Source organism: Akebia trifoliata, chromosome 4 (assembly GCF_017979445.1).
Source record: "Akebia trifoliata isolate Shusen 1 chromosome 4, ASM1797944v1, whole genome shotgun sequence".
Lineage (NCBI taxonomy): Eukaryota > Viridiplantae > Streptophyta > Magnoliopsida > Ranunculales > Lardizabalaceae > Akebia > Akebia trifoliata.
Window position 1 is genome coordinate 5,547,986 of NC_141378.1, and position 23,479 is coordinate 5,571,464.

General features: G+C 31.3%; 1 protein-coding gene across 1 annotated transcript; it reads right to left on the reverse strand.

Moving 5' to 3' along the window:
- Positions 1-2,893: 2,893 nt before the first annotated feature.
- LOC147403254 (transcription factor bHLH62-like) lies at positions 2,894-5,707 on the reverse strand. Its single transcript, XM_086438769.1, has 7 exons — positions 4,462-5,707; positions 4,132-4,341; positions 3,975-4,040; positions 3,821-3,889; positions 3,672-3,734; positions 3,368-3,574; positions 2,894-3,267 (listed from the first exon to the last, which is right to left on the reverse strand). Exons 1-7 carry the CDS (start codon positions 5,248-5,250, stop codon positions 3,166-3,168), a joined length of 1,506 nt encoding a protein of 501 aa, XP_086294895.1. The 5' UTR covers positions 5,251-5,707; the 3' UTR covers positions 2,894-3,165.
- Positions 5,708-23,479: the final 17,772 nt, after the last annotated feature.

Below are 23,479 nucleotides of genomic sequence, written 5' to 3' on the forward strand. Positions count from 1 at the left end.
AATTACATAAAATAATAGAAGTAAACTCCAACTATTAAAAAAAAAAAAAAAAACTTCTCTCAAGATTTCCTTTTTCATTTATAGGCCAACCTCTTTTCTTAGCTACCCTTTTGTCACATCACCACACGCTTGGGCGGCATTGGATCATCTCTCTTACTCAACCATCATGTCACTCATACGTCCAGAGTCGAGACACATCTAGATTTAACTCTAGATTTACCCTACACATACTATTAAGGGTCTTCCAAACATAATTTCCCTTCTCTTTTTTTCTTTAATATAAGTAATTTACATCTTTATTTGCCTTTATTATATTCTTGAAAACTTTCTAATAATTTGATTATTGCAAAGGCAACTTCAGATTATTTAATTGATTAAATTAATGTACATTTCAATAATAGAACATTCAGACCAGATGTAAGGCTGCAGATATGTTTTGTAAGGTCTAGATCTTTGCAACAGCCTTTAAGAAAAAGTCAATCCATCTTGCAGGGTATCTCTCTGCACCTGTAACTCCACTGCAAAATATTTGTTTTCTCTTATCTATAATGATTGTTTTTTAGAATTACTATTGCCACACCAACTGTATGCAATTCTTTGGTGATTTATATAGCAATTGGTGTGGCATTAGTAAAAATCTAACATCCAATTTTATCGAGTCCAACTATTAAAATGATTATTTTATATCAAATATTACAAAACCCATTTGACTCGATTCAGCCAAGATCTTGAAATCTTCAACTAATCAACGTGATGGACAATTGCCATTGATATCTCGTCCGATTTCCATGATTGGGATGACTCTTGAGTCAACTCGGTCTTGGATTCGTATTAAAACCAAGCTAACCCATTGAGTCGTCTGACCATGGTTTTAAAACAAGGAATTTCTTCTTGTCTGATCTCTCCTCACTATACTGAGTTGACTTATCTGAATCATCTCATCAAAGATGATGAGTCAAATTATTCAAACTGGTTTATAATCTTTTATTAAAATATATGTAGTTATATTTAAATAACTATAATTTAACTGGTGGATCAGTAGATTCTTAATCACAAAATCTTGTTTTTATAAAGATTATTATTTTCTATTAAATAATTAATTAGTTTATATTAAAAAGTAAATAAAAAACACACACACAAAACCCATTGCATTGACCAACTTGTCATTGAAATTATCATCAAGGATTTGAACGAGTCAATGTGATGACGAATCATATTGGCATGTATCTCGCCTTGGTCTATGAGATTAAAGCATAGAATGGGTCGGATATAGATTGATGTCCCTTGACCCGAGTTGGATACAAATTCACCATTTTATCCATCTAGATCCAAATGATGTATTGTTTTGAAAATTATATTTCTATGTATTTTAATATAATATGAATTCTTATAAAATAAAAGAATCATAATGATAAAATAGAATAGTACAATTAGAAAAGAAATATAACAAAAAATATGTTAAACGATATGAAATTATTCAACTCGACAGACCCGAATCAAGTAATTCAGTCGAATTGAATCTTGGATATAGCTTTAGTGACAGCAAATGGTTCAAATATGATTTTAACTAATAGGATCTGAGTCGGATTCATATATAGATTCGAATAAAAAAATTGGATTTAAATATAGAAATAGAACCTAATCCATTTTAAGTTCTATTTGAGATCCAATTCATCGCGGTCTCGAACAAGTTTTTAAGATATGTTCTCGACTAGGAAATAAAAGAACACTAGCCTCATCCTTGTGTTGAGGCCTCCATCAAATAGATACTTGAGATGCTAGGAATTTTCAAGAAAATTATATCCATTGATTTTTTTTTCCTTTTTTTACTATTAATTTGTTTAATGAAGAGTCTAAACTGTGGGTTGGTGGAGGTTAGGAAAAACAATAAAAGAGAGAGAGAGAGAGAGAGAAAGAAAAGAAAAAAAGTTAACTGTCATCCATGATTGTACACAGTAAAATAAATCAACATTATTCCTTTGTTAGTTTGTTAATAAATCTCTGGGTTGATTCCAGCTCAAAATGTCTAGAATATTCTTTAATCCACCCCATTAGACTTTTAAGAAACCATATGGGCCCTACCCTTAAGCCTTAACAGCTGGTTACAAGTATATGTTTCTTCCGTAAATTATGGGCTTACAACACTACTTTATAAACCGGATCAAACTAACCATCCAACTGGTTTTTAACAATAGTTCGGCTCAACTAGATTTGACAAACCGGTCATGATTCAACCATTGAACCAACCAAATGGATTGTCTATTTTTATAAAACCATAAAGAAAAAAAATGCTAAAAGTGACTTGAAATAACATTCGAAATAGCACTACTGGATGACATGCACTACTACTAGAGATAAGAGTCTTATACGCTCGAGGAACATTCGACCATTTTCTGTACACGAAGTGCTACTTTAATTTTTATCTTGGGTCACTGTAGCAAGGTTCATCTAAAAATTATCTTTTTTTTTCTTTTCGAAATAAGAGTTTGAAATATACAGTATAACTTTATTAAAAGTCGTTCCATTGAAACCATGGATTGAGCTACTATTTTCTTATTTGATATCATATATTTTTAAAAATAAAAATCATATATAAATTTTAAATTATACTAATAAATATGATAAAATTGGGGGCGGACAATCACGGTCTAATCAATTTGAAAATTTTCGATCCAATCTTTGATTCGATTTGATTTTGTGCGTCTATTTCTTGAATTCTACCATCAATCAATCAATCAAATGGAAAATCATGAGTTGCACCAAAAAAACGAATACGTGGCATTACAGATACACGCCAATTTGTTTCCTTAGATCTACGCTATATTATATCAACATTGAGATTTGCACTTTTGGTATCACATATCAAATCCTAGATTGATAATTAACATCGAAGAACAAGAAAATGAGACTAACTGCAAAACTAATCGAACTGAATTATCGTTACAAAGTCGTAAATGAATTCAATAACAGAAACATAATTAGTACAGAAGCCATTGACAAAGATTCCTCCTTCCCTTCCTCCCTCCCTGCTACCCTTCTCTCCTCTTCTTCTAACCATATTACATTTGGTGTTACAATATTTTGCATTATAGGGCCCAATTAGTTTAAAATACTTGTAAGAATTCCCCAAAAGAATTAAAAAGAAAAAAAAGAAGAAGCAGAGAATTAAGATTGAAACTCTGCGATTCGAATGCCATTTTCCAACTGATTTTGGTTGAAAGCCATTTGAACAAAGCTTTGGAGATCACCCTCCAAAAATGTTGCAAGCTGAAAACAATTTAAAGTTAGAAATCAAATAATGGGGTAAAAAAAAAAAAAAAAAAAACTTATAGTCACATTGGAGAAGGACCCAATTAAATTTAATTACCTGAGAAGCAGCAGAAGCTTCACCGAATCCATCAAGAGAAGTTGGTAACTGCATGCTTAAATTTGGGTTCATGAAGAATTGGGTCTCTGCCCCATTAGAAACGTCGTTCGGTAGAGATGATTCTCGCCTAAGTTGGTGACTATAGACCGACGCTGAAGAATCTAATGGGTACATTGTATATGGCAAAGATTCGCGAGATTGAGGTATCTGGAATTCAAAAAAAGGCGAAAACAATTCCAAGTTTAGGAAAATCAGAAACAACCTTAAAGACATTAGGCATTAAAATTGAGCTATGAACACTCACATTCTTTGTTTCCATGTTGAAATCCAATCTGGGATTTACATTAGCTAGCTTCATAGAGAGAAACTGCAAAAACATCATCAAGAATCCAAGTTGAGAGAAGTATAATTCGAAATCTAAATCGAAAGTTTGGGTTATCAATCTGAATTTACCTCGACTTGGCGCTGCAACGATTGTACATAGTTTATAATTTCGTCTAGCATAACTGCTTTGCCAGTTACCTAAAAATAAAATTCAAGGGCAAAATTAAAATCTCAAACTAAATTCACTCGAATTTTTGTAAATTTAACATGAATTCTTCTGAACCTTGTTGCAACCAGGTACAAGATCTTGAAGGAGTTTCATCCGTTCGCTAATTTTCTCTCTTCGAACCTGGAAAAGCAGGGATTTTTTCATTTTATACATGGTGGAATATGATATTGGTGCGATCTGATTGATTTGAAGAAAATCGTTTGAAATTTACCCTCTCGGCAAGACTATGGCTATCAGTTGCTTGGCCTCGTCTTGCTCTGACATGGATGTAATCCTTCAGAGGCTCCGGTGTTTTCGGATTACTTTTGGTTTGCTTTTGATCCCCATTTTCGGTTGTGTTGATACTACTCCCACTTAATTCGACATTTTCATTATCTGCTGTTTTGCTTCTCTTTGAATTCGTCTCACTCTCTTCTGCAGCCTGAAAGAGAAAAAAATTCAAAATTTTTTTTTCTTGTGTGTGTGTGTGTGTGTGCATAATTATCAAAATATTGAAGTCGAATTCGGAAATTTTTATTCAAATTGAAATACAAAAAAATACCTTTGTATCATTGGCAGAGAGGTCCTTAGCTACTTTTCCTCTAATTGCTTTTCTTTTTCTACAATTGGTGTCATTTGGGCCTTTAAAACCAGCATTCTCTTCTGAGATCTGTTTTGAACCTGAAGAGGCCTCAAGTGCATTGTTCAAAGATGAACCGAATTTCCTGTTTGATGTCGAAGATAAACCATAAGCAGACCTCATATCCATCTCTAATCCATTTTGTAATGCAGATTCTTTTTCATCTTCATCGATGATCTGAGATCCGAAAACCTTGAGATTCTGAATACTAGAAACTCTAGAAAGCTTGCCATTTTCCATTCTTGGTGTGAATTGGTGGTAGGGAAATTGTGTTTCATTCAACCCAAATTGCCCGAAGCACGAAAACCTTGCAGCCCTCTCTGCAAATCCAGGATCAGTTGAGACAAAACCCGAATTGGGTTGTGTAAGATTTGAATTTCCCAAATTGGGTAAGTTTCCCCCCGCCGAAAGATTGAGTTGTGGGGGAGAATTCAAAGGGCTTGTGTAACAGGAATTGTTGGTACTATTATTGCCACACATAATTGGGGAATTGCAAATACTTCCCAATCTCCCAATTAATTCTCTGATATCGGCTGGGGCAGCGTTGTTCGATGCAATGGGCGATGAGACGATTGAACTTAAGGCGGATTCAAAAGGAGAGTTTTGATCCATGGAGTTGTCCCAATTGAGATTTAGAAAGCAATTGGGCAATGGGTTGACTTGAATAGAAGATGGACTAGTATCATTGATATAAAGATTCTCTTTTTCCATGAGAATTGGAGAAAGATTAAGATTTAGATGAAGAATCAAAGTAGTGGGGAATGATTTTTATTAGATCATAGAAATGGGTTTTTGAATTTGAAGCAGAATTTGTTGAACCCAAAGTGGGGAAGAGATGATAAGGCTGGAACAAACAATACTGAAGTTAAAATGAAATTGAGCTTCTTTGTCTCCAAAAAAAAAAAAATTGAAAATCTTCCAATCAAAGAAGGCTGAATGAGGAAGCAAAAGAAGGAGATGAGCTGATAAGGGAAGAAGAGAAGGGAAAAGAAGAGTAGAGAGAGGGAGAGAAGTTTATTGGTTGAGGTGAGGTTGATAACAGTAAGAAATTCTGATAAAGAATATGTTTCTTTGACCTTTTTCTGATAGAATTACTTCTAATCTTCTCTCTCTCTCTCTCTCTCTCTCTTTCTAATTCTCCGTAATCAACGGTTGATGATGCCGGCTTTGGACGTCAAACCAACCACACACACACTCTCTCTCTCTCTCTCTCTCATGGAAACTTGAAAGTGAGAGAAAGCTCTTATTATTTTAATTTTATTTCCTTTTTTTTTCTTTGCTTCTTTTCCTTTCTCTTCAACTTCTAAAAAGAGACAGTTGGGGTGAAATGCGAATCAATTGTTTAAAAAACCGGATTTTGCGGCTGAATGGGTACCCACTAAGTCCAATTTGACTCGACCGATGAGTTCAACTGGGGCGTGTCAAACCCTCTAAAATTGGTTCGATATAAATCGAAATGAGATTTTTCTCAAATAATTACAAGTATTTTCATGATTATCAAAACGTTATTCTTTTTTTTTTTTTTTTTTTCGGCTTTCTCGTGACATGACACAATGGTCGAATCGAATCATGAACTTTCCAACTTCCTTGATATATGCATTGATTTATAATTTACCAATAAAAATTATTGTAAGAAATTCCCTAACTGATGTTGACCAATGTTAATTGTATTTGATCGAACGATTCATAATTTCTTGTCAACACTTCTTTCAAAATTGCTCTTCTTATCAACATTATGTGTATGCTTCGTATGAAATTTGAATTTTTCTCGTCCTCTTCTTCTTCGTAATTTCTTTTAGAAATTGGAATATTTTATAACTAGAAATAAAAGCAAATAAAGGATTTCAAAGATGGATCAACATTTTGGGTAAAAGATTCCGACCCGTAAAAGTTGGACTTGAACCTATAAGATCAAACGTTTTTTTTTTTTTTCGTTTTTGTTTTTTGATAATTGGGTTTCCCCATAGACAGTAGACTAGGGCTATATCAATTCGTAGATCATGGTCTTGTCCAAGGACTAGTCCTGGGGCACGTGCAATGGCCGCACATCACCACGCACCAGGTAAGTGAGAGTGCACCCTCGTGAGTGACTCCTAAGGAATTAATACTCATACTGAGTGTCAAATTCATGACCTACGGGCATCAACATCAATTACTTATAGGTCTGAAATTGCCATTGAACCAACCCCTCGAGCTTGGTAACCTCAAAGTTGCTTTTCAATTCTCGTCAACCAATTGAGCTATGGGTCGAAAGTTTATAAACTAAATTAATAGATGCTACAATCACAAATATCATTTTAAATTGATCACAAGCATTTAAATAAATACTTAAAAAACTGATTATAAATATATGAAAAATAAACATAAAAATTAAATAACTGAGATGGCCGAGTTTCCAAAACCAATTAAAAGTATAAATCATTTTGAATTGGTTTTTGGCAAACTCAATTAGTGCCCTGAAAAATGACTTGGCCTTGACAGAGTTTTAAAACCATGTTTGCATCAACTCAACCAAAACAGAACTTCAATGATTACTGCTTAGAGGGGACAAAAGATGAAAAAATACAATGAGAAGAAAAGATAACAAGCATGATAAATTATTAGAATTTTGTATACAAATATTAATATAAAAATGGGAAATAAGAGGTTAATTGTCATCTTATTTAATTAATTATTTAAAATAATATTTGATTTCTATTTAATTATAATTTTTATTATTATTTTTAAATAGGAGTGCAGTGGGTTGCTGTTGGTGGGCACATGCCAATGAGTGATAAAGAGAGAAAAAAAAGATAAGTAAAGACATGGAAGTTAACTACCCAACTACATTCATCCCTCTTAGAATGGGTTCTCCACCTTTTATTTATTATTTTTTTATTTTTTATTTTTTATCTTTTAACTTCTTTCTTCTTCTTTAAATTTTTTAATCTTTTAATGGAATATATATAATGCTGGAAAGATCACTAATGATGCTGTTGAAGACATTCACATGCTCATCAACTAATATTTCTTAAACAATTTGTCACCATTGGAGACAATTGTAAGAAGGACTTTTCTGGAGTCCATCGAGGTTCCATACTCGATGTTGATCGAACGGCTGACATGAAAAGAGGATATAGATATCTTAAGGATCAATACATTTTTTTCTAGGGATCTCAAACCCACCAAATGTACGATGTGAATCAATTAGGTACATACTTGAAGGAATAAAATATCCTGCAACAAATCATTGAGATATGAGATTAGAAAAATTATCATCCAAGCCTAAGATCATTATGTTAGATTTTGAAAAAAAAATTCCAGATCAAATCGGTGATCAAAAAAATAATTTCACTATTTCTTTAGTGTGTCTAACCTATCTGTCTAACTATTATAAAGATCTGGCCAAAGCTGCAAAACTTTTGTAGCTAATAAGTTTGGTGGGACACGTGTAAATTTCACTTCCACAGAACCAAACAAACTTATGTCCTTTTTTTTTTTTTTTTTTTTTTTTTTTTTCTGGGACTCTTCGAGCAAATGCAATCCACTCCCCCCACACGCAGTAGGTAATTTTTAGAATAAATCCATGAGAGTGCCCCCTAAGAAGAGATTTGAACTCAAGAAGTTCGCTTCCTTAGATGTGGTCCTGGCCATCTCTCCAATATTTTGGAGTTTACTTATGTCTTTCTTCCTTATTAGCGGTCTTGGGATTGTTCATCTGGTGACATGTGTACACTCAAGGGAAATAAAGCAAGGATTTTTCAAATCTCAGTAGATGAGACTCTTGATCAAATTCACGATTAAAATGCGAGGAGAAACACTAATTTTATAGATATTAGTATAAGTTTTTTAGAGATCCATTTTATTAGAAATCACAGAGGTGTATTTGGAAGTCGCAATTTGTTAGGGTAGGACTTGACTACAACTCCTAAAATGAACTCAAATGTTTGGTTGTCCCACATGAATTTAATTTTGAAGTGTACAAAATTTCCTACTTTAACATTATATCGACCAATTTGGAGTGGAGTTATTCGATTTATAAAATAAGATATTCGATTGAATTTATGGTGATGCTATTGAATGTAGGTTTCCTCCAATTTGATCCAAAATACACCTTGCATGAAAAAAGGGCTTGGCAATATTAATCCCACCATTTGACTTTTTCCTAATTTAACCTAAATATGGAAATAAATTTTAGAATCCCCCCTAGTTCAAGAAACTCTCTCAGTCTCCAACTTTACCATCAATTTTACTATTATCTAGTCTCATAAATATATTTATCTTCAATAAATAAATAAAGGGCATTAGCATTATTTATCACATTTTTTTTTTCAATAATACATTTTCTTATTTTGTTTTTTAATAAAAAAAGATAAGATATGGTAGTTTTTTGCATAATAAATACATTTTTTGTATCTTTAATAATTGTCAAAGTATTTATTACAAAAAGACATTTAAATCAAAAGATTAAAATTTTTTTAGCATTTATTATATAAAAGATTAATATATCATTCTTTTTTTATTATTGAAAGGATAAAATGTAAATGGGTATTATTAGAAAGTGAATTTGACGGACAATACTAATATATCCTCATAAGGTTTTGGACATTATCATTCCTTATAAATAAATTGACAAATCAACAATCTATTTGGGTCCCCATTACACTTACCTTAACCTTAAATTTTTTCATATCAAACTCTATTCAAAATGAAAAAACATTCTTGAACTTAAATATTGTGAAATAAATGATTTCTCTATAATCCAATCAGGTTGTTATAGCCTATTTTGATTAGATAACATCCAATTAACATGGTCCATCATTATTAATCTTGATGTACTGAATCTTGAGTTGAAATCTACCCTTCCATCTTCAAATACCCAAGAAGATCAACAACTATTGATTAAAAATAGAAGACTAAGTGCTAAGGATCAAAGAAAGACTCGAATGAGAGAAGGATTGCACATAAAAAAAAGTTTTATGTTTGGAGGAATAGGTGAAATCGATTGTAAATAAACAAATAACTTTAGTCAAAACAGTTTTTTTCTTCTTCTTTCAAACGATTACGATTTAATTGAGTCTCACGTGTTTGAAAATTGCTTAAAAATCATATGTCAGATATCCTAATCACAGGTAAATGAAACTAAAAAGAAAGAGACTAAGGATCATACAACACGTTTGTATCATCTTCATCGAACTGTTATTAAAAAAAAAAAAATTAGAATTTGTCGAATGAATATGGTTTTTCACTCATTTTTGCCTAGAATTTCGTATTCTATTATTAAAAGTGATAACTTTCAATATTTAAATTCATCTTTTAATGATGGAAAATTGTATATAATATCGTGGAAACCTACGGAGTATTAGCCACCATTCTCATTTTCATTTAAATATATATTTATATTTTTTTTTGTAAATGAATGCATGTATCAAAGTTACGTTAAGTCAAGCATGCCGAAATATGAGAAAATCCCATGTTGAATAGATTTTCAAATTGGTAAGCAAAGTTATCAAAGATATTATTTATTTTAATTTTAAAAATTAAAATATATTATCAAATAGGTAAAATTTCAAACTGATGACATGTCCCTCTATTATAATTAATTAAGAAAAAATGATGAAATTATATTTATGTCTTTTATAGTTTCAATTAGTTCACCTCAAACTATTAAAATTATATTTACATTACACCCATTTTACAATCACTTGAAAGGCAAGAAGGAATTACATTTTTACCTTCAATTTCAATAGTTGTCGGTCTTTTTTAATCCTTTTGCAATGATTGGAATCTAGAGTTGGATCCAGATGGGTAAGATAAAAAGTCAAAATCAATCAATTTTTCTATATTTTGTTGGAAATATTTTAATTAATGTGCTTTGGCAGAGTTAATCATTGCGTTAAATTCTATCTTCTCGTCTATCGATTAACTCGGGTTTTGTCGGATTCACACAACAGTTAACTAACCCTATTTTAAATTTCTCTCTTCCCGAGACTTTTGATATTTTAAGACGAAATGTAAAATAGTACTAACGAATAATGATCGTATGTGCCTGTCGCAAACTACCAAACATATCAGTAACCGACACGTTATTAGCAGTAAAATTTTACTGTATTAAAAACAAATAGTTTGATGTAATTTTTTGATATCATCTAGAATATTTTTTAGGCCCACAAAATTTATAAAAAGATTTGTTGTGGATTTAAACAAAAATATTAATTTGATCAATGACTTTTCATAGAGTTGGTAATGATCTAAAATATACTCGATGTTTTGAATCAATTTGAACTAATCTGAAAAATTGGATTCAGAAGTACTCCAATCCGTTTTGAAAAAAATCGATCAAAATATATTTTAAATTTTCTTTTTATATTCTTTATTTCATATAAATACATATAGATAAAACAATTTAGTCTTTTCGGTTTCCCACTATATTTGTAATTGAAAAGTAGATTAAATTTTTTTTTTGTTGTTTGAATATTGATAATTTGAAAATAAGGCATGCGTTCGAATTGGATCGATTTCAGGTTACGGATGAAATGAAATGGATTGGATTGGATTTGCATATTCATTAATTTGATTGGATCAGGTACTTGTTAAAAAAATTTAGATTGATGTTGCAGTGATATTGATCTCATACTGAATCGATCCATTGCTAACCTTAGTTTATAGTAATAGATTTCATGATTTTTAGGACTCATTTGTAAGGTAGCAACTAGGGCAGGTTGGAGGGTCCTCTAGACTTAGTTCAACTTGCCAATCATCGAGGTCAACTCAATCAGAGCATAGAACCTGAGCTCATTAACCTAAGCTTGGCACGAGATTGAGCTTATAAACCCGAATTGAACTTAGGTTAGCCCAATCTTGGTAGTTTTGGATGGATTGAGCTTGTTAAACAAACCTAATTTTCTCTATTCTAAACTTGCATGAAAGTTGAATAATCATCTTTAAGAAATTTGTACAATGTAGTGTAACAAAAGACTCAAAAGCAACAAATAAAAGAAAAAAAATAAAGTTAAAAAAAAAAAACTATTTTTACATTAAATATAAGTACCAAGAAATAATCAAATAGCACATTATATATATATATATATATATATATATATATATATATATATATATATATATATATATATATATATTTAATATAAAATATTTATATATTATAAAAGTGCCTTGGGGGCTCTCGTTGATCAGGTTTATTTGTGCTCACAACCCTAACTCATCTCAAATTAAGATATGTATGAATTATTTTAACCCAAACTCAACCTAGTTCTACATAACTCGACCTCGATTCTCCCATCAATCAGCTTGAGACGGGACTCAGGACTAGCCCACCCAAGGTGTAACCTTACTAGTTGATTTAATCATTTTAGTATTTAATTCTAATATCTATTTACCAATAATCAAATTAAATTTTTATTTATGTATAGGTTTAAAAGAGATGGGGGGGTTAGTAGGCTGAATAAGAGTTTGGTACAGGGGAGGACATCAAACTTTATTAGTTTAGTAAACAGCCAAGTTACACCCGAATGACGTGTTAGTCTCTAAGGATTATTTTTAAAATAATATAATTAAATATTATCAAGATGTATACCCAATAAAATTATACCACGTGTTAGTTTTTTTTTCCTTGATCCATTTGCTTTAATTTCACAGATGTATCCCAAGCTAGGTAATGGTGCAAAGGCCCTTCTCAATGTTGATGGTCCTCATTTGCCACCATAGAATGATCAACTCCGCAACTCTTCGTTCAACAGGTTTTCTCACTATGCCATAAGAACTGTTGAAGTATGGCTTAAAATAGGGCGGATAATGATTCGAAATATACGAAACGGTCTGAATCAATTCAAAAAAATATGAAAAAAAGTGGATTTTTGGATTGGACTAGAATTGAAATCTTAGATTTGAAATTATTTTTGATAGATTCGAATGTATCCCAATTTGTTAAAAAAAAAGCTGATTTAAACATATTTTTAATAATTTTTTTTGTTCTTAATTTCATTTAAATACATATGGATAAAACGTTTTAGTTTTTTTTTATTTTTCTTTATATTTGTAATCAAAAAATAGATTTTTTAAAATTTTACATGGTTTTATATTTTTTGAACATTGATAATTTGAAAATAAGGCATATGTTTGAATCGATCAGATTCAGTTCGCATATTCATTAATTTGATTGGATCGGGTATATGTTAAAAAAATTCCGAATAGGTATTGGATTGGTACTGATCCAATTCGTTGCCCGTCTAAGCTTAAAACATATTGAGCCAAGTTCAAGTATGTTTTATTTTAGACCGATTCAAGTTAGTTTGGGTTGACTTATGTAAGTAGCTCATCTATGTGGTGATTCAAAATGAGATTTGTTTTCTTTTGTTGTAAAAAATCTTTTCTAGGAGATAGTGGAGAAAATAGAAAATAAAAAATCCTAGAGAGGAGAGGTTGAGAGGTGTTAGAAAGATTGAGATCCAGAAGAAGAAGGTGAAGATAAGTGATTCTCTTCTATTGATTTGCTCATTTTCTTCATAATAAAATTGAACTCCAACACTTATATCTTCATGAACGTAGCCTTCAGGTGAACTATACAAATCTCTTTTCTTATGAGCATTATATTTTTAGTCAAAATATGTTTGATCAAATTACCAAGAGAACTTCACAAAGATGTTCACATACACACAAGAACTTATTAGTATTATGCACCCCACTATAAAATTTAGACTTGAGGACTCTCAACTTGGCTACTTTGTCATTATGAGACACTCCATTAACAATTGCTCAATGTATAAAAGTAGTATGGATATGTGATATTCTGAATTCTGAAATAAACTTTTATAAATTGATTTTTAAATTCCAAATTAGAATCTAGAATCGGGATCTAAAATCCAGAATCAACTCCTTTATCATCAAATCAAGCCAATGTTTAGGAAAAAGCTAATGTTCCAAAGTATGTGTGTGGCTCACACTCCTCACCATTTATGGATCAAGTTAACACATTATTTTCCATAAGTAAGATTGGAGAATGCCATCCCATTCAATGATAGTAGAGTCACTCCCATGGATAAGACAATGGTTCAAACTGATTAACAAGAAATATCCCAAAGAGACCACATCCATTTAGATAGTTGATTGGTAGTGATGTGACTCGTAAAATTAGTACATGTCGTTAAGATGGGGTCACAGTGTTCTTCCTCCTTGCCATCATCGTCTTCAATTTCTTCCCAATGGAGTAATTTCATGTATGTTTTTGATCTCTCTCTATTTATTTATTTGGGTCATCTTATCTCTTAATCTACTCGTAGTTAAAAAAGAATTACTAATTAAGGTGCCAATTAGGTTTTCAAATATTTATCAAATTACTTTTTTACCCTTTCGATAGACAACACAATTTCCCAAAATGTTAAGTTTTTTTAAAGATTTTTTTAACCTTTTAAAACCTCACATAACAAGACATGTTAATGACCTTATTTTAGTAGAAGCAATGGAAGAGATTGGAGGGGAGAAGGAATATCACATGAAAAAGGCCAACAACATAGATCAAGATTAATTCAATCACAATAGAGCTAATACTATGAAAATCGAATGAAAAAAAACACTATAGCATTATAGATAGACCAAGTTTTGGTTGTGGCCCAATTGACTTACACTTTTAGCATTTTCAATCCAATTGAATTCTATAATAAAAGAATGTCAATCTTTGGATAGTCCTAAACCGTTAGAATTAGAAAGAATCTTCATTCAAATTTATTAAGAAACCTTGATGGATAGGAATCCTACTTAAAAAAAAAAACTCTAGGCCCTCTACTATAATCTATAAAAGAATGAAACAACATCCCTACTAGAAACACATGATAAAAGAAATCGTTCAAGCGTTCTTACCATGAGATTTTGATCATTATCCATCAAGAATGCTAAATCCTAACGGATGAGAGAGAAAGAGAGAGGATGGTGAGTTGTCTAGTATTCAAGAAAGGTGAGTTAAGACAATTTGCTCAAAAGGAGATTATATTATTTAACATGTGTCCTTTGCTTGATTTATTGATTTCAATGGCACAAGGTACGTGTCTGATAAACTTTAAATTTAGGATCATGAGCATGATATATTCTTGAGATATATGATTATTCTAATTGATGTAAATAACGTTGAAGCAATTCTATAATCCACAAAATTCTAACACAAAAGTCTATAGATCGTAAGGAGAAAAATGTACACAATCAATCGAAATTTCTCTATTCTTTCTCAAAAGCTTCTTTTTATATATTGTATTTTGTAAATTACAAACAAAACCTTGGTCATTTTTGCTCTCTTATGAAAATGGTATAAAAGGAAATTAACTAATACCAGTCTTTGTCATGATTTTTAATCTCGTTTGAGACGACTTGTCCGAGTTATCTCGATATCATCCATGAGCGGGACGGATAGACAAGGCATCTCACCTTTACAAAATCTCGTGAGACAAGCAAGATGACTCGAGCAATATTTTGAAAATCTCATATGAGACAATAATACTCGTCTGAGTCAATTGGGATTTTGTATATTTTAATTAAAACAGATAATTTTTTAAAATTTAAATATTTATTATCTAAATAAAATATGATTTTATGAGTAAAAATCTTGTAATCTGTCTGATTTTATTAAAATAATTATAATTATTTTTATATAAATAAAAATTGTAAAGCCAGTTAAATAGTTTATCTCATACAAGATGAGTTGACTCATATAAAACAACTCGGTGTAGTCCATGAATGAGATGAAAAGCCAAACCCAGTTGTACAAAATTTATCATTTTTCTTTAAAAAACTAAATTATTTATCAAAATTGTTAAAAATATATTTTCGTAAATAGATTTGGAAATTTTGACTGGTGCAGTAATTTACCCATCCTTCTCAACTATTTTGGTGAATTTCTCTTTTTCTATTTTACTCTTTGACAAGTAATTAGTGCACTTAAACACATATAAATACAGACTAACAATGTAATTGATTTTATGAAGAAAGTTTTCCTTCACAATCATACAGTCCCTTTGTGTCACATCCCCTCTATGATGGGAGACATTCATGAATGCTTTTCCTTAAATTATTATGATTTGGTATGTAAAAGATCTAGACTCAGATTTTCCTAACTAATTCTCTTTAAGAGACATTGAAAGGGAAATAACCAAATCATGCTCTGCCACATATCTGTGGGTGCAGAAAAAATGTGAGAACCCAACCAACAAAAAGGCCCATTTTCACCACTACCACCTAACAACCCAAACCCAAAAGTAACTTCTAATTAATTAAAAAAAAAAAAAAAAAAGAGAGAGCTGTTATTGCCACACCAACTTTTACTAATGCCTCACCAATTCCTATCTACATCACCATAGAACATAGAATTTCACACAGTTGGTGTGGCAGTAGTAACTCTCTAAAAAGAAAAAAAGAGAAAAATTTCTAGTTGAAAAAGAGAGGTCAGATGATGAGCTGCTCATGATGAATACAGAACCCACACATCTTGCATATCTCCATCAAGAACCTTCTAGAAAAATCATTAATATTACCTTCTAGAAAAATCATTAATATTACTCCAATTAACCTGACTGCTTTCTTCCTTTTTGTTTTTTCAATTTGACTGCTGTTTGGATATGTGGATACATATAAGTTGGTAACTTTATTCCTTGATTTCTGGGTGAATAAGATTTGGCTTCAATATTTTTTTTGTTTTTCTTCTTTTCTTAAAGCTTAAAAAACATATCAAAGGTTCTTGACTTAGATATTACTTGGCCTTCTCAAATCCATTTTTACTTAACTTATAATCCTAAATAGTTTGCATAAATTATTTGTATTAAAACTGATAAACTCGGAACTAAAATAATCGTTTTCGATGGCAAGTTGGATATCAAATTAGTTTTTTATTGCATAAAAGATATTAAAAAAAATGTCTAAATATAAAGAAGGAATAAAAAAAGAGACTATTAAAAGTAATGTGACATCCCACACTCAATATTTACTTTATTTAAGTTTCCAATTGGTTCTACTACCTATTTAATCATTTTCATAAATAGTCACTCCATTTCAGCTTCCATTGCTAACTATGTTAATAAGCAAAATTGTGGAAACTTAGATTATCTCAATGGACTAGGATGTGCCGGGTTTTAATGGGCCAGGCTTTTGGCTAAAAAAATGGGTCACAACCCAACATATCTAAATATTGGGCCGGGCTTAAGAAATTTAATACAAGTCTGGTCCAAACTCCTTTTTAACTATTTTTATATAAATTATTATTTATAGATAATGAGATGATTGAATTGACAAATCTACCTCTTTATTGTGACTGTTGCACATTGCAACATCAATATTTGAAGGGTGTTATAGTAATTTTAAAGAAACTATGAATTATTGTTATAGATAGTGGGATAGTTGATTTTGCAATCTGGCCCTTTATTGCGATTGTTGCAAGGCAGATTGCAACAGTAATATGTTAAGGGCACCATAGTAGTAATTACAAGAAATTATAATTTACTAGAAACTAGGAATAGCGGACCGGTCCACCCAAAAAGCCCATATTCAATGCACAAATCTAGCCTTATAATAAAATGGGTCTAGTGAGGCCCAATAAATACTAAATGGGCTTAATTGCTAAACCCAATCTCCGTCCATGGCGGGCCAGATCGCTTCTAAGTCTTAACAAACCGTGCATGCAGCCCTATGTGTTCTGGATCCAATCAAAATGTGGAACCCTACGTTTGTTTTTATGGAACGTAACACGGTTCTGGATTAGGATTCTTTCAAAAAATCTTTTTTTCTATTACTTTAACATTAATGCTGGGGTGACATTCAATTTACTGGAATATTTACATTTCTGACATAGAGGTGCACACATACTTGTAGACACTTTTTATACGAAACACATCTACGGTTATATGTGCACCCCATGAGAGATCGTCGTTGAAAAACATGAGATCTCACGTCGTATAGTGAGTTTTTTACATTACATCAACTTGTTAACTTTTCAGTAATGAGATAAAAAATGGAAACATATTAATGATATTACATATGTGGTTCGATGTATGTTAAAACAAAGCAAGAAGGTTATTAATAGATAAGGATTTGATGAGTTATAAAATTTTACGAAAATATTTATCATTTTGTCTATTTAATATGTTAATTTCCACTAGTAGGTGGCATGTGTATATACACATGTATTATAAGGGCCTTTTTGTAATTTAAATACTAATTAAGGGGATGATGAAGAAAATAAAAGGAAATATTTTAATTTTAAAAATTAACTAATGTGTTTATAGTGTCGAGGATTGTAATTTTATTGGTTGATACTAAGTTTAAATGCAAAATAGGGGGCATTTGTGAGACTTTAAATTTTGGTGTGGAACTTTTGCTCAACCTCTCATTATAATGGTAAAGATCTTCCAAGGATGGTGAAATGTTTAGTTTAATCTTACCAAAATATTTTAAGATAATGTTCAACAAAAAGCAAAAAAGGAAAATTTTTAATTATACATGTTATGTTGAATGTATGTTAAAAATCAAATAAGAAGGTTATTAATCTAAAAGATGTGAGAAGTTGTAAGATCAAAAATTATTAATTATATATATTATGTTCGTGTGTGTTACAAACAAAATAAGAATGTTATTAATCTAAAAGAATTAGTAAGTTGTAAAATCTTATTAAAAATATCTTTTAACATTATGTATTAGAAAATGCTGAAGTTAACATTGAAATTGACTTCATTTCAGACATTGCTGATGTGGGTGTGTCTATAAAATCATAAATGCTTTTCATCGAGATATGAGTGAAGTGTGATTGTATGATTAAGCTTTGTAGACATATTTTTTGGATGGATACGGTTCAATGTATGTTACAAACAATGCAAAAATGTTATTCATAGATTAGGATTTGACAATTGTAAAATTTTACTAAGATTTCGAGTAATTGGGCTGCTCAAATCCATTTTTGCTAAACTGATAATCCTCAATGGCAATATTTTAAAAATAAATGTGAATGGATAATTGGAGTAAAAATGTATTAAATTGGTGAGGCTGAGGTTGGGCCATTTGGTTGGACCAATTTATTTTTATCACAAAAAAATTTATATATATATATATATATATATATATATATATATATAGGTCCCGTTCAGCAACAAACATTTTGGCAAAACATTTTTCAAAGCATGGGTTAGAGGTTTTGGACTAGGCTGAATTTTTGTGAGGATGATCTCTACGGTGAGGAGATCATCCTCACAAAAAATCAGTCCATTCCAAAACTTCTAGCCCTAATTTACAAGTTGAAAAATCGTGAACTGTCCATTTTTGTAAACCATTTTTGATGGGGTTAGAAGTTTTGGAATGAGCTGATTTTTGGTGATGATGATCTCCTCACCGTAGAGATCATCCTCACCAAAAATCAGCCCATTCCACGTTAGACTTGTGAGAATCGTAGTAAACTATTTTTGTCATTTCAGCATTTTCCAAAAGATATTAATGTAAATTTACAACAAAAAAAAAAAAAAAAGTGTACTCCATTGAAATAAACCTTTTTTTTTTTTTTTGACAATCGACTGGGTATCGCGGTAGACAGTGGACTGGGCTCATATCTGAGCTTTGCCTAATCCATAGACTATCTTGTCCAAGGATTAGTCCCGGGACACATGCAAAGTCCACACATCACACACTAGGTAAGTGAGGGTGGGCCTTCGCAGGTGGCTCATGAGGAATTAATAGTCACATTGCATATCAAACTCACAACCTACGAGTATTAACTACTTATCGGTCTGAAATTGCCATTAAGCCAATCCCTCGGATTCCATTGAAAGTAACTTGATATCCATGGATCTAATGTTAATCCATCTTCAAATTAATTCTAACTTGAATTAATCATTTTTGAAAGTGTAAATGCTGTATTAGAATGAATATATATATGAGTAGCATTCTTTTGACAAAATCCTAGACAACATTGTAAACAATTTTGTCTTATATGATTAAAAGTTTTGAAATGGATTGATTTTTTGTGAGAATGATCTCTATAATCAGTGGATCACCCTCACAAAAAATCAATCAATTCTAAAACTTCTAACCCTATGAAAAGTGATTATAAACTAACAGTAAAAATTGACGATTGACGATTCTTCATCTTATAAATTTGGGTTAGAAATTTCAGAATTGACTGATTTTTTGTGAGAATGATTTTCTTACCATAGAGTTCATCCTCATAAAAAAATTAGCTCATTCTGAAATTTTTAGTTCATTTAAGAAGAAATGCTTTGTCAAGAATGTTGTTTAGGATTTTGTCAAAAGAACGCCACCTTAAGTAGACTGCACTCCAAGGCAACGTGCCGGTGTTATATAGTTAATTTGAAACTAAATTTGGACATGTGTACCTAAGTCCAGGCCGGCCCATGTATAAATGGGCTTGGTTTCTCTCTCTTAAATATTCTCTCTTAATCTATTTTTTTACTTTTTATTTTGATGTTTTACTTTGACCTGTTAATGCATACAAACCATGGTTTTTAAACTCGATATCATGTCTCATCTCGTTCAATTCTGATACCGAGTCGTCTAGGACGAGTTTTTCAATACATTTGAGATGTCTCACGAGATAACTCAAAAAATTGAATGTGAAATGTAAAATTCGATCAAAAAATGACTTTGTGAGTTGGTCTCGTTCAGTTCTGATATCGAGTTATTTCGGACGATACGTCTTGGTCTCGGACGAGTTTAAAAATCATGATACAAACACACACACATTTTTTAGAAGAAATCGATTTTCTCGGGAAATTTTTCCTTCACGATCAAACGGACCCTTAGCGACACCACCTACTTTGATGGAGACATCCATGAATGATTTTTCTTAAATTATTATGAGATGATATGATATGTAGAAGATCTTGCATCAGATTTTGTTAACTAATTTACCCTAAGAGAGAGAGAGAGAGAGAAGAAAAATTGTATATAAAATAATTTTGAAATCAAACAAGTTGTACTAGTCATCTAGAGGTGATGAAGCAATGATGAAAAGCTACATTGAAAGGGAAATAAGTTAGTAAGTAAAGCTCTACCACAAAAATCTGTGGGTGCAAAAGTGATTGAGGACCCAACCAACAACAAAAAGACCCATTTCTACCACCACCACCAACAACTAACCAAGATCCATAAGAAAAGCAAAATCAACTTCAAATTAATTTAATAATAATAAAAAAATATCTAATTGAAAAAGAATGAAGTCTGTTGAGCTGACTTATCATGAATAAAGTACCACACTATTTTGTATCTGCATCTAGAAGCTTCTAGAATAATCTTTACTCCCATGAACCAGAATTCCTATCTTCCTTGCATCAGTTTTAGTGTTGGTTGGATCTATTTGTATGTTGTTTGGATAGATCCAAACAACACGAAAACTTACTTTTTCCATCTTCCAAGGGTGGTTTTACTAAAATCATTAAATTTTATGTATCATATCTATAATACCTTAAAAAAGAAATAAATTTTCTATATACATCTCTTTCATTGGAGTATGAATTATGTGATTGCATGATATTCTTTTTTTGAATAGAGATTTTTCTCTCCATCCATCTTGTTTGTTTTTTGTTTTTTGATCATTGATCATGACACTTCACTTTAAACTTATTTCCCGCAAATCCTTCCCTTTTAAGATATGTTTCAAGAACTATATATTATTGAAAATTTAACCTTGTCTCGACAATTACAAGTTTTTAACCTTGTTTTCTAGATTTTGTATGTTGTAATTATCTATTTTTTGAAAACTCAATTGTAAACGTTTCTACGGCTTGGAGGCGTTGGTGGTCAAGCTGGGAAGCTAACTTGGAGGAAGGGTTCTTTTCTTTCAAGACTTACGTTTTAAATGTAATCTTCTTGTAACGGGGGGATATGTAGTGTAGTTTTCTAAATGGGAGAGGGGGCTTTGTTGCTTTTATTTATGTCCTTAATTTGTAGGTCCTCTTGACCCCTTTAGGTTCATGTTTTCCTTTACTTTATTAATATCTAGTGAATTTTATTTTTGTTATCTTATCAAAAATTTGATATTTGCATTTTACCAAAACATGCAAAGAAAATTGTATAATATATACTTGTCAAAATAAATACGAAATCAGTAAAAAAAAACTTATTTGGTGAAATGCCCATTTCAGCACATTATTTATTTATCTTAATTTTGAAAAATGGTAAATTATCCTTTTTGGAATTAAGTTCTTTTATAAATTGAAAAATAATTTAAATTACAAAAATACCCTTTTCAGAAACTGCTCTTTAATAATAAGCAACGAAGGTATTTTAGTCATTTAAACCATGAAATTCATACTCTCTGTGATTGGAGCAAAAACTGGTGTTGCCCTATTCCGTTAGCAGACGCTAGAAGGTGGCATGTACAAACGCACCTACGCACATCTGCGATGGGCTTCTTTGTAACTTTAATATTAATTAAAGGGTAGTCTTGAATATTACATTATCAAAATGATATTTTTATAATTTTAGAAATTAACTCACGTGATTTTAAGGATGTGGATCGTGATTTTCTTGATTTTTGACAAAAATGACATTAATTGTATTGAGTTTAAATACAAAAGTGGGACTATTTTTGGAATCCAAAGTTTGGTGTTGAATCACTTCTACTCCGCCTTCTCTCATTATAATAGTAAAGATAATGGGAGAACTAAAATGTCTAATTTCGTATTGTTTTCATTCCCGTTAAGAATTTCCTTCTCAAATCAAAGGGGGACTTGTCATATTTAAAATCTTTTTGTTGTGTGCTCATTTACTATTCTTTCGTACTCTCTTCTCTTTACCATGTGATAGCGGGTGCAGAGAAGGAAATGCTACATGTCGGCATGGCCTGCATGACGTGCTTGTCCCTCTCCATGTTCATTGATAATAGATAGTAACTAATCTAGTTGATCCTGCATAGGTGGAGGCACAAGCAAGTTTGTGAATCAATCCCGAAAGTGGAAGAACTATTGAAAAACTCCTCAAAACCCTCATAAGGGTTTATGTTCAGAGTACAGACAACCCTTTTTGGGTTGTATTCAAACGTATGGAAATGGGTGTTTTTATTTGATAAGATTTTTTAATTTTGATAATTATAATTTACCATTTTTGAAATTAAAATAAATAGTGCCCTACCCCCAAACAAAAAATCTTAAAATCGAAGACTAGTTGAATTTTCTAGTGTGATGATTTTCTAGCTCAAATCTGGCTGATGACTAAAAAATTCATTGACGTGGCATTTGCAAAAAATCTTAGATTTTTCCCTAGGATACACAATTACAAATTCCCATAAAATGTGTGTAGTTGTGTATCGTGAGAGGAAAATCTACGATTTTTGCACATGCCACATCAGTGAGTTATTCTCTCGATTGAGTTAGAAAATCAGCACTCAATTTTCTATGGGAGTCCACTAGTGATATGGATGAAAGAAATGGTAAGTGATCGCATTTTAGTATAAAAAAAAAAAAAATTGAGTTACTAGAGCAAATTGCCCTGTTTTGAGTATTTGAAAAAAAAAAAAAAAATTGGCCTTTCTTGCCATTTCGTTAAACTCATGAAATTTTTATGCATTAAATTCCTTATTACTACTGCAGAAATGAAAAATAAAATAAAAAAGAGCCCTGATAATATGACTCACCATGCCATATACTCAAATGACTGCATGATGTGGATAAGTACATCTGTACATCTCGGGATACAGAGTCTTGGGATATGCTTTTTTTTTTTTTATGGGGAATTGCAGTCATGTATCCCGAGGTGTGCATCTACACTATCTAAATTTGTCACATCATCATTTTAATATGCCACCTGACGAGTCATATTATCACAACTCAATATAATAAAAACCCACATAAGCTGTACAGGTCAACTGGGGAGATGAAGCAATGATAACAAATTACAGTGAAAGGTAAATAACCCAATCAAGCCACAACCAAACCAACATAAATCCGTGGGTGCAAAACTAATAGAG

Excerpts from the sequence above, each read along its gene's own strand:
- LOC147403254 (XM_086438769.1), bottom strand. The coding sequence starts at position 5,250 with ATGGAAAAAGAGAATCTTTATATCAATGATACTAGTCCATCTTCTATT. Across the intron at positions 3,575-3,671 it reads TCAACATGGAAACAAAGAAT|ATACCTCAATCTCGCGAATC; the intron begins GTGAGTGTTCAT and ends TTTGAATTCCAG. Across the intron at positions 3,268-3,367 it reads AAGCTTCTGCTGCTTCTCAG|CTTGCAACATTTTTGGAGGG; the intron begins GTAATTAAATTT and ends AATTGTTTTCAG.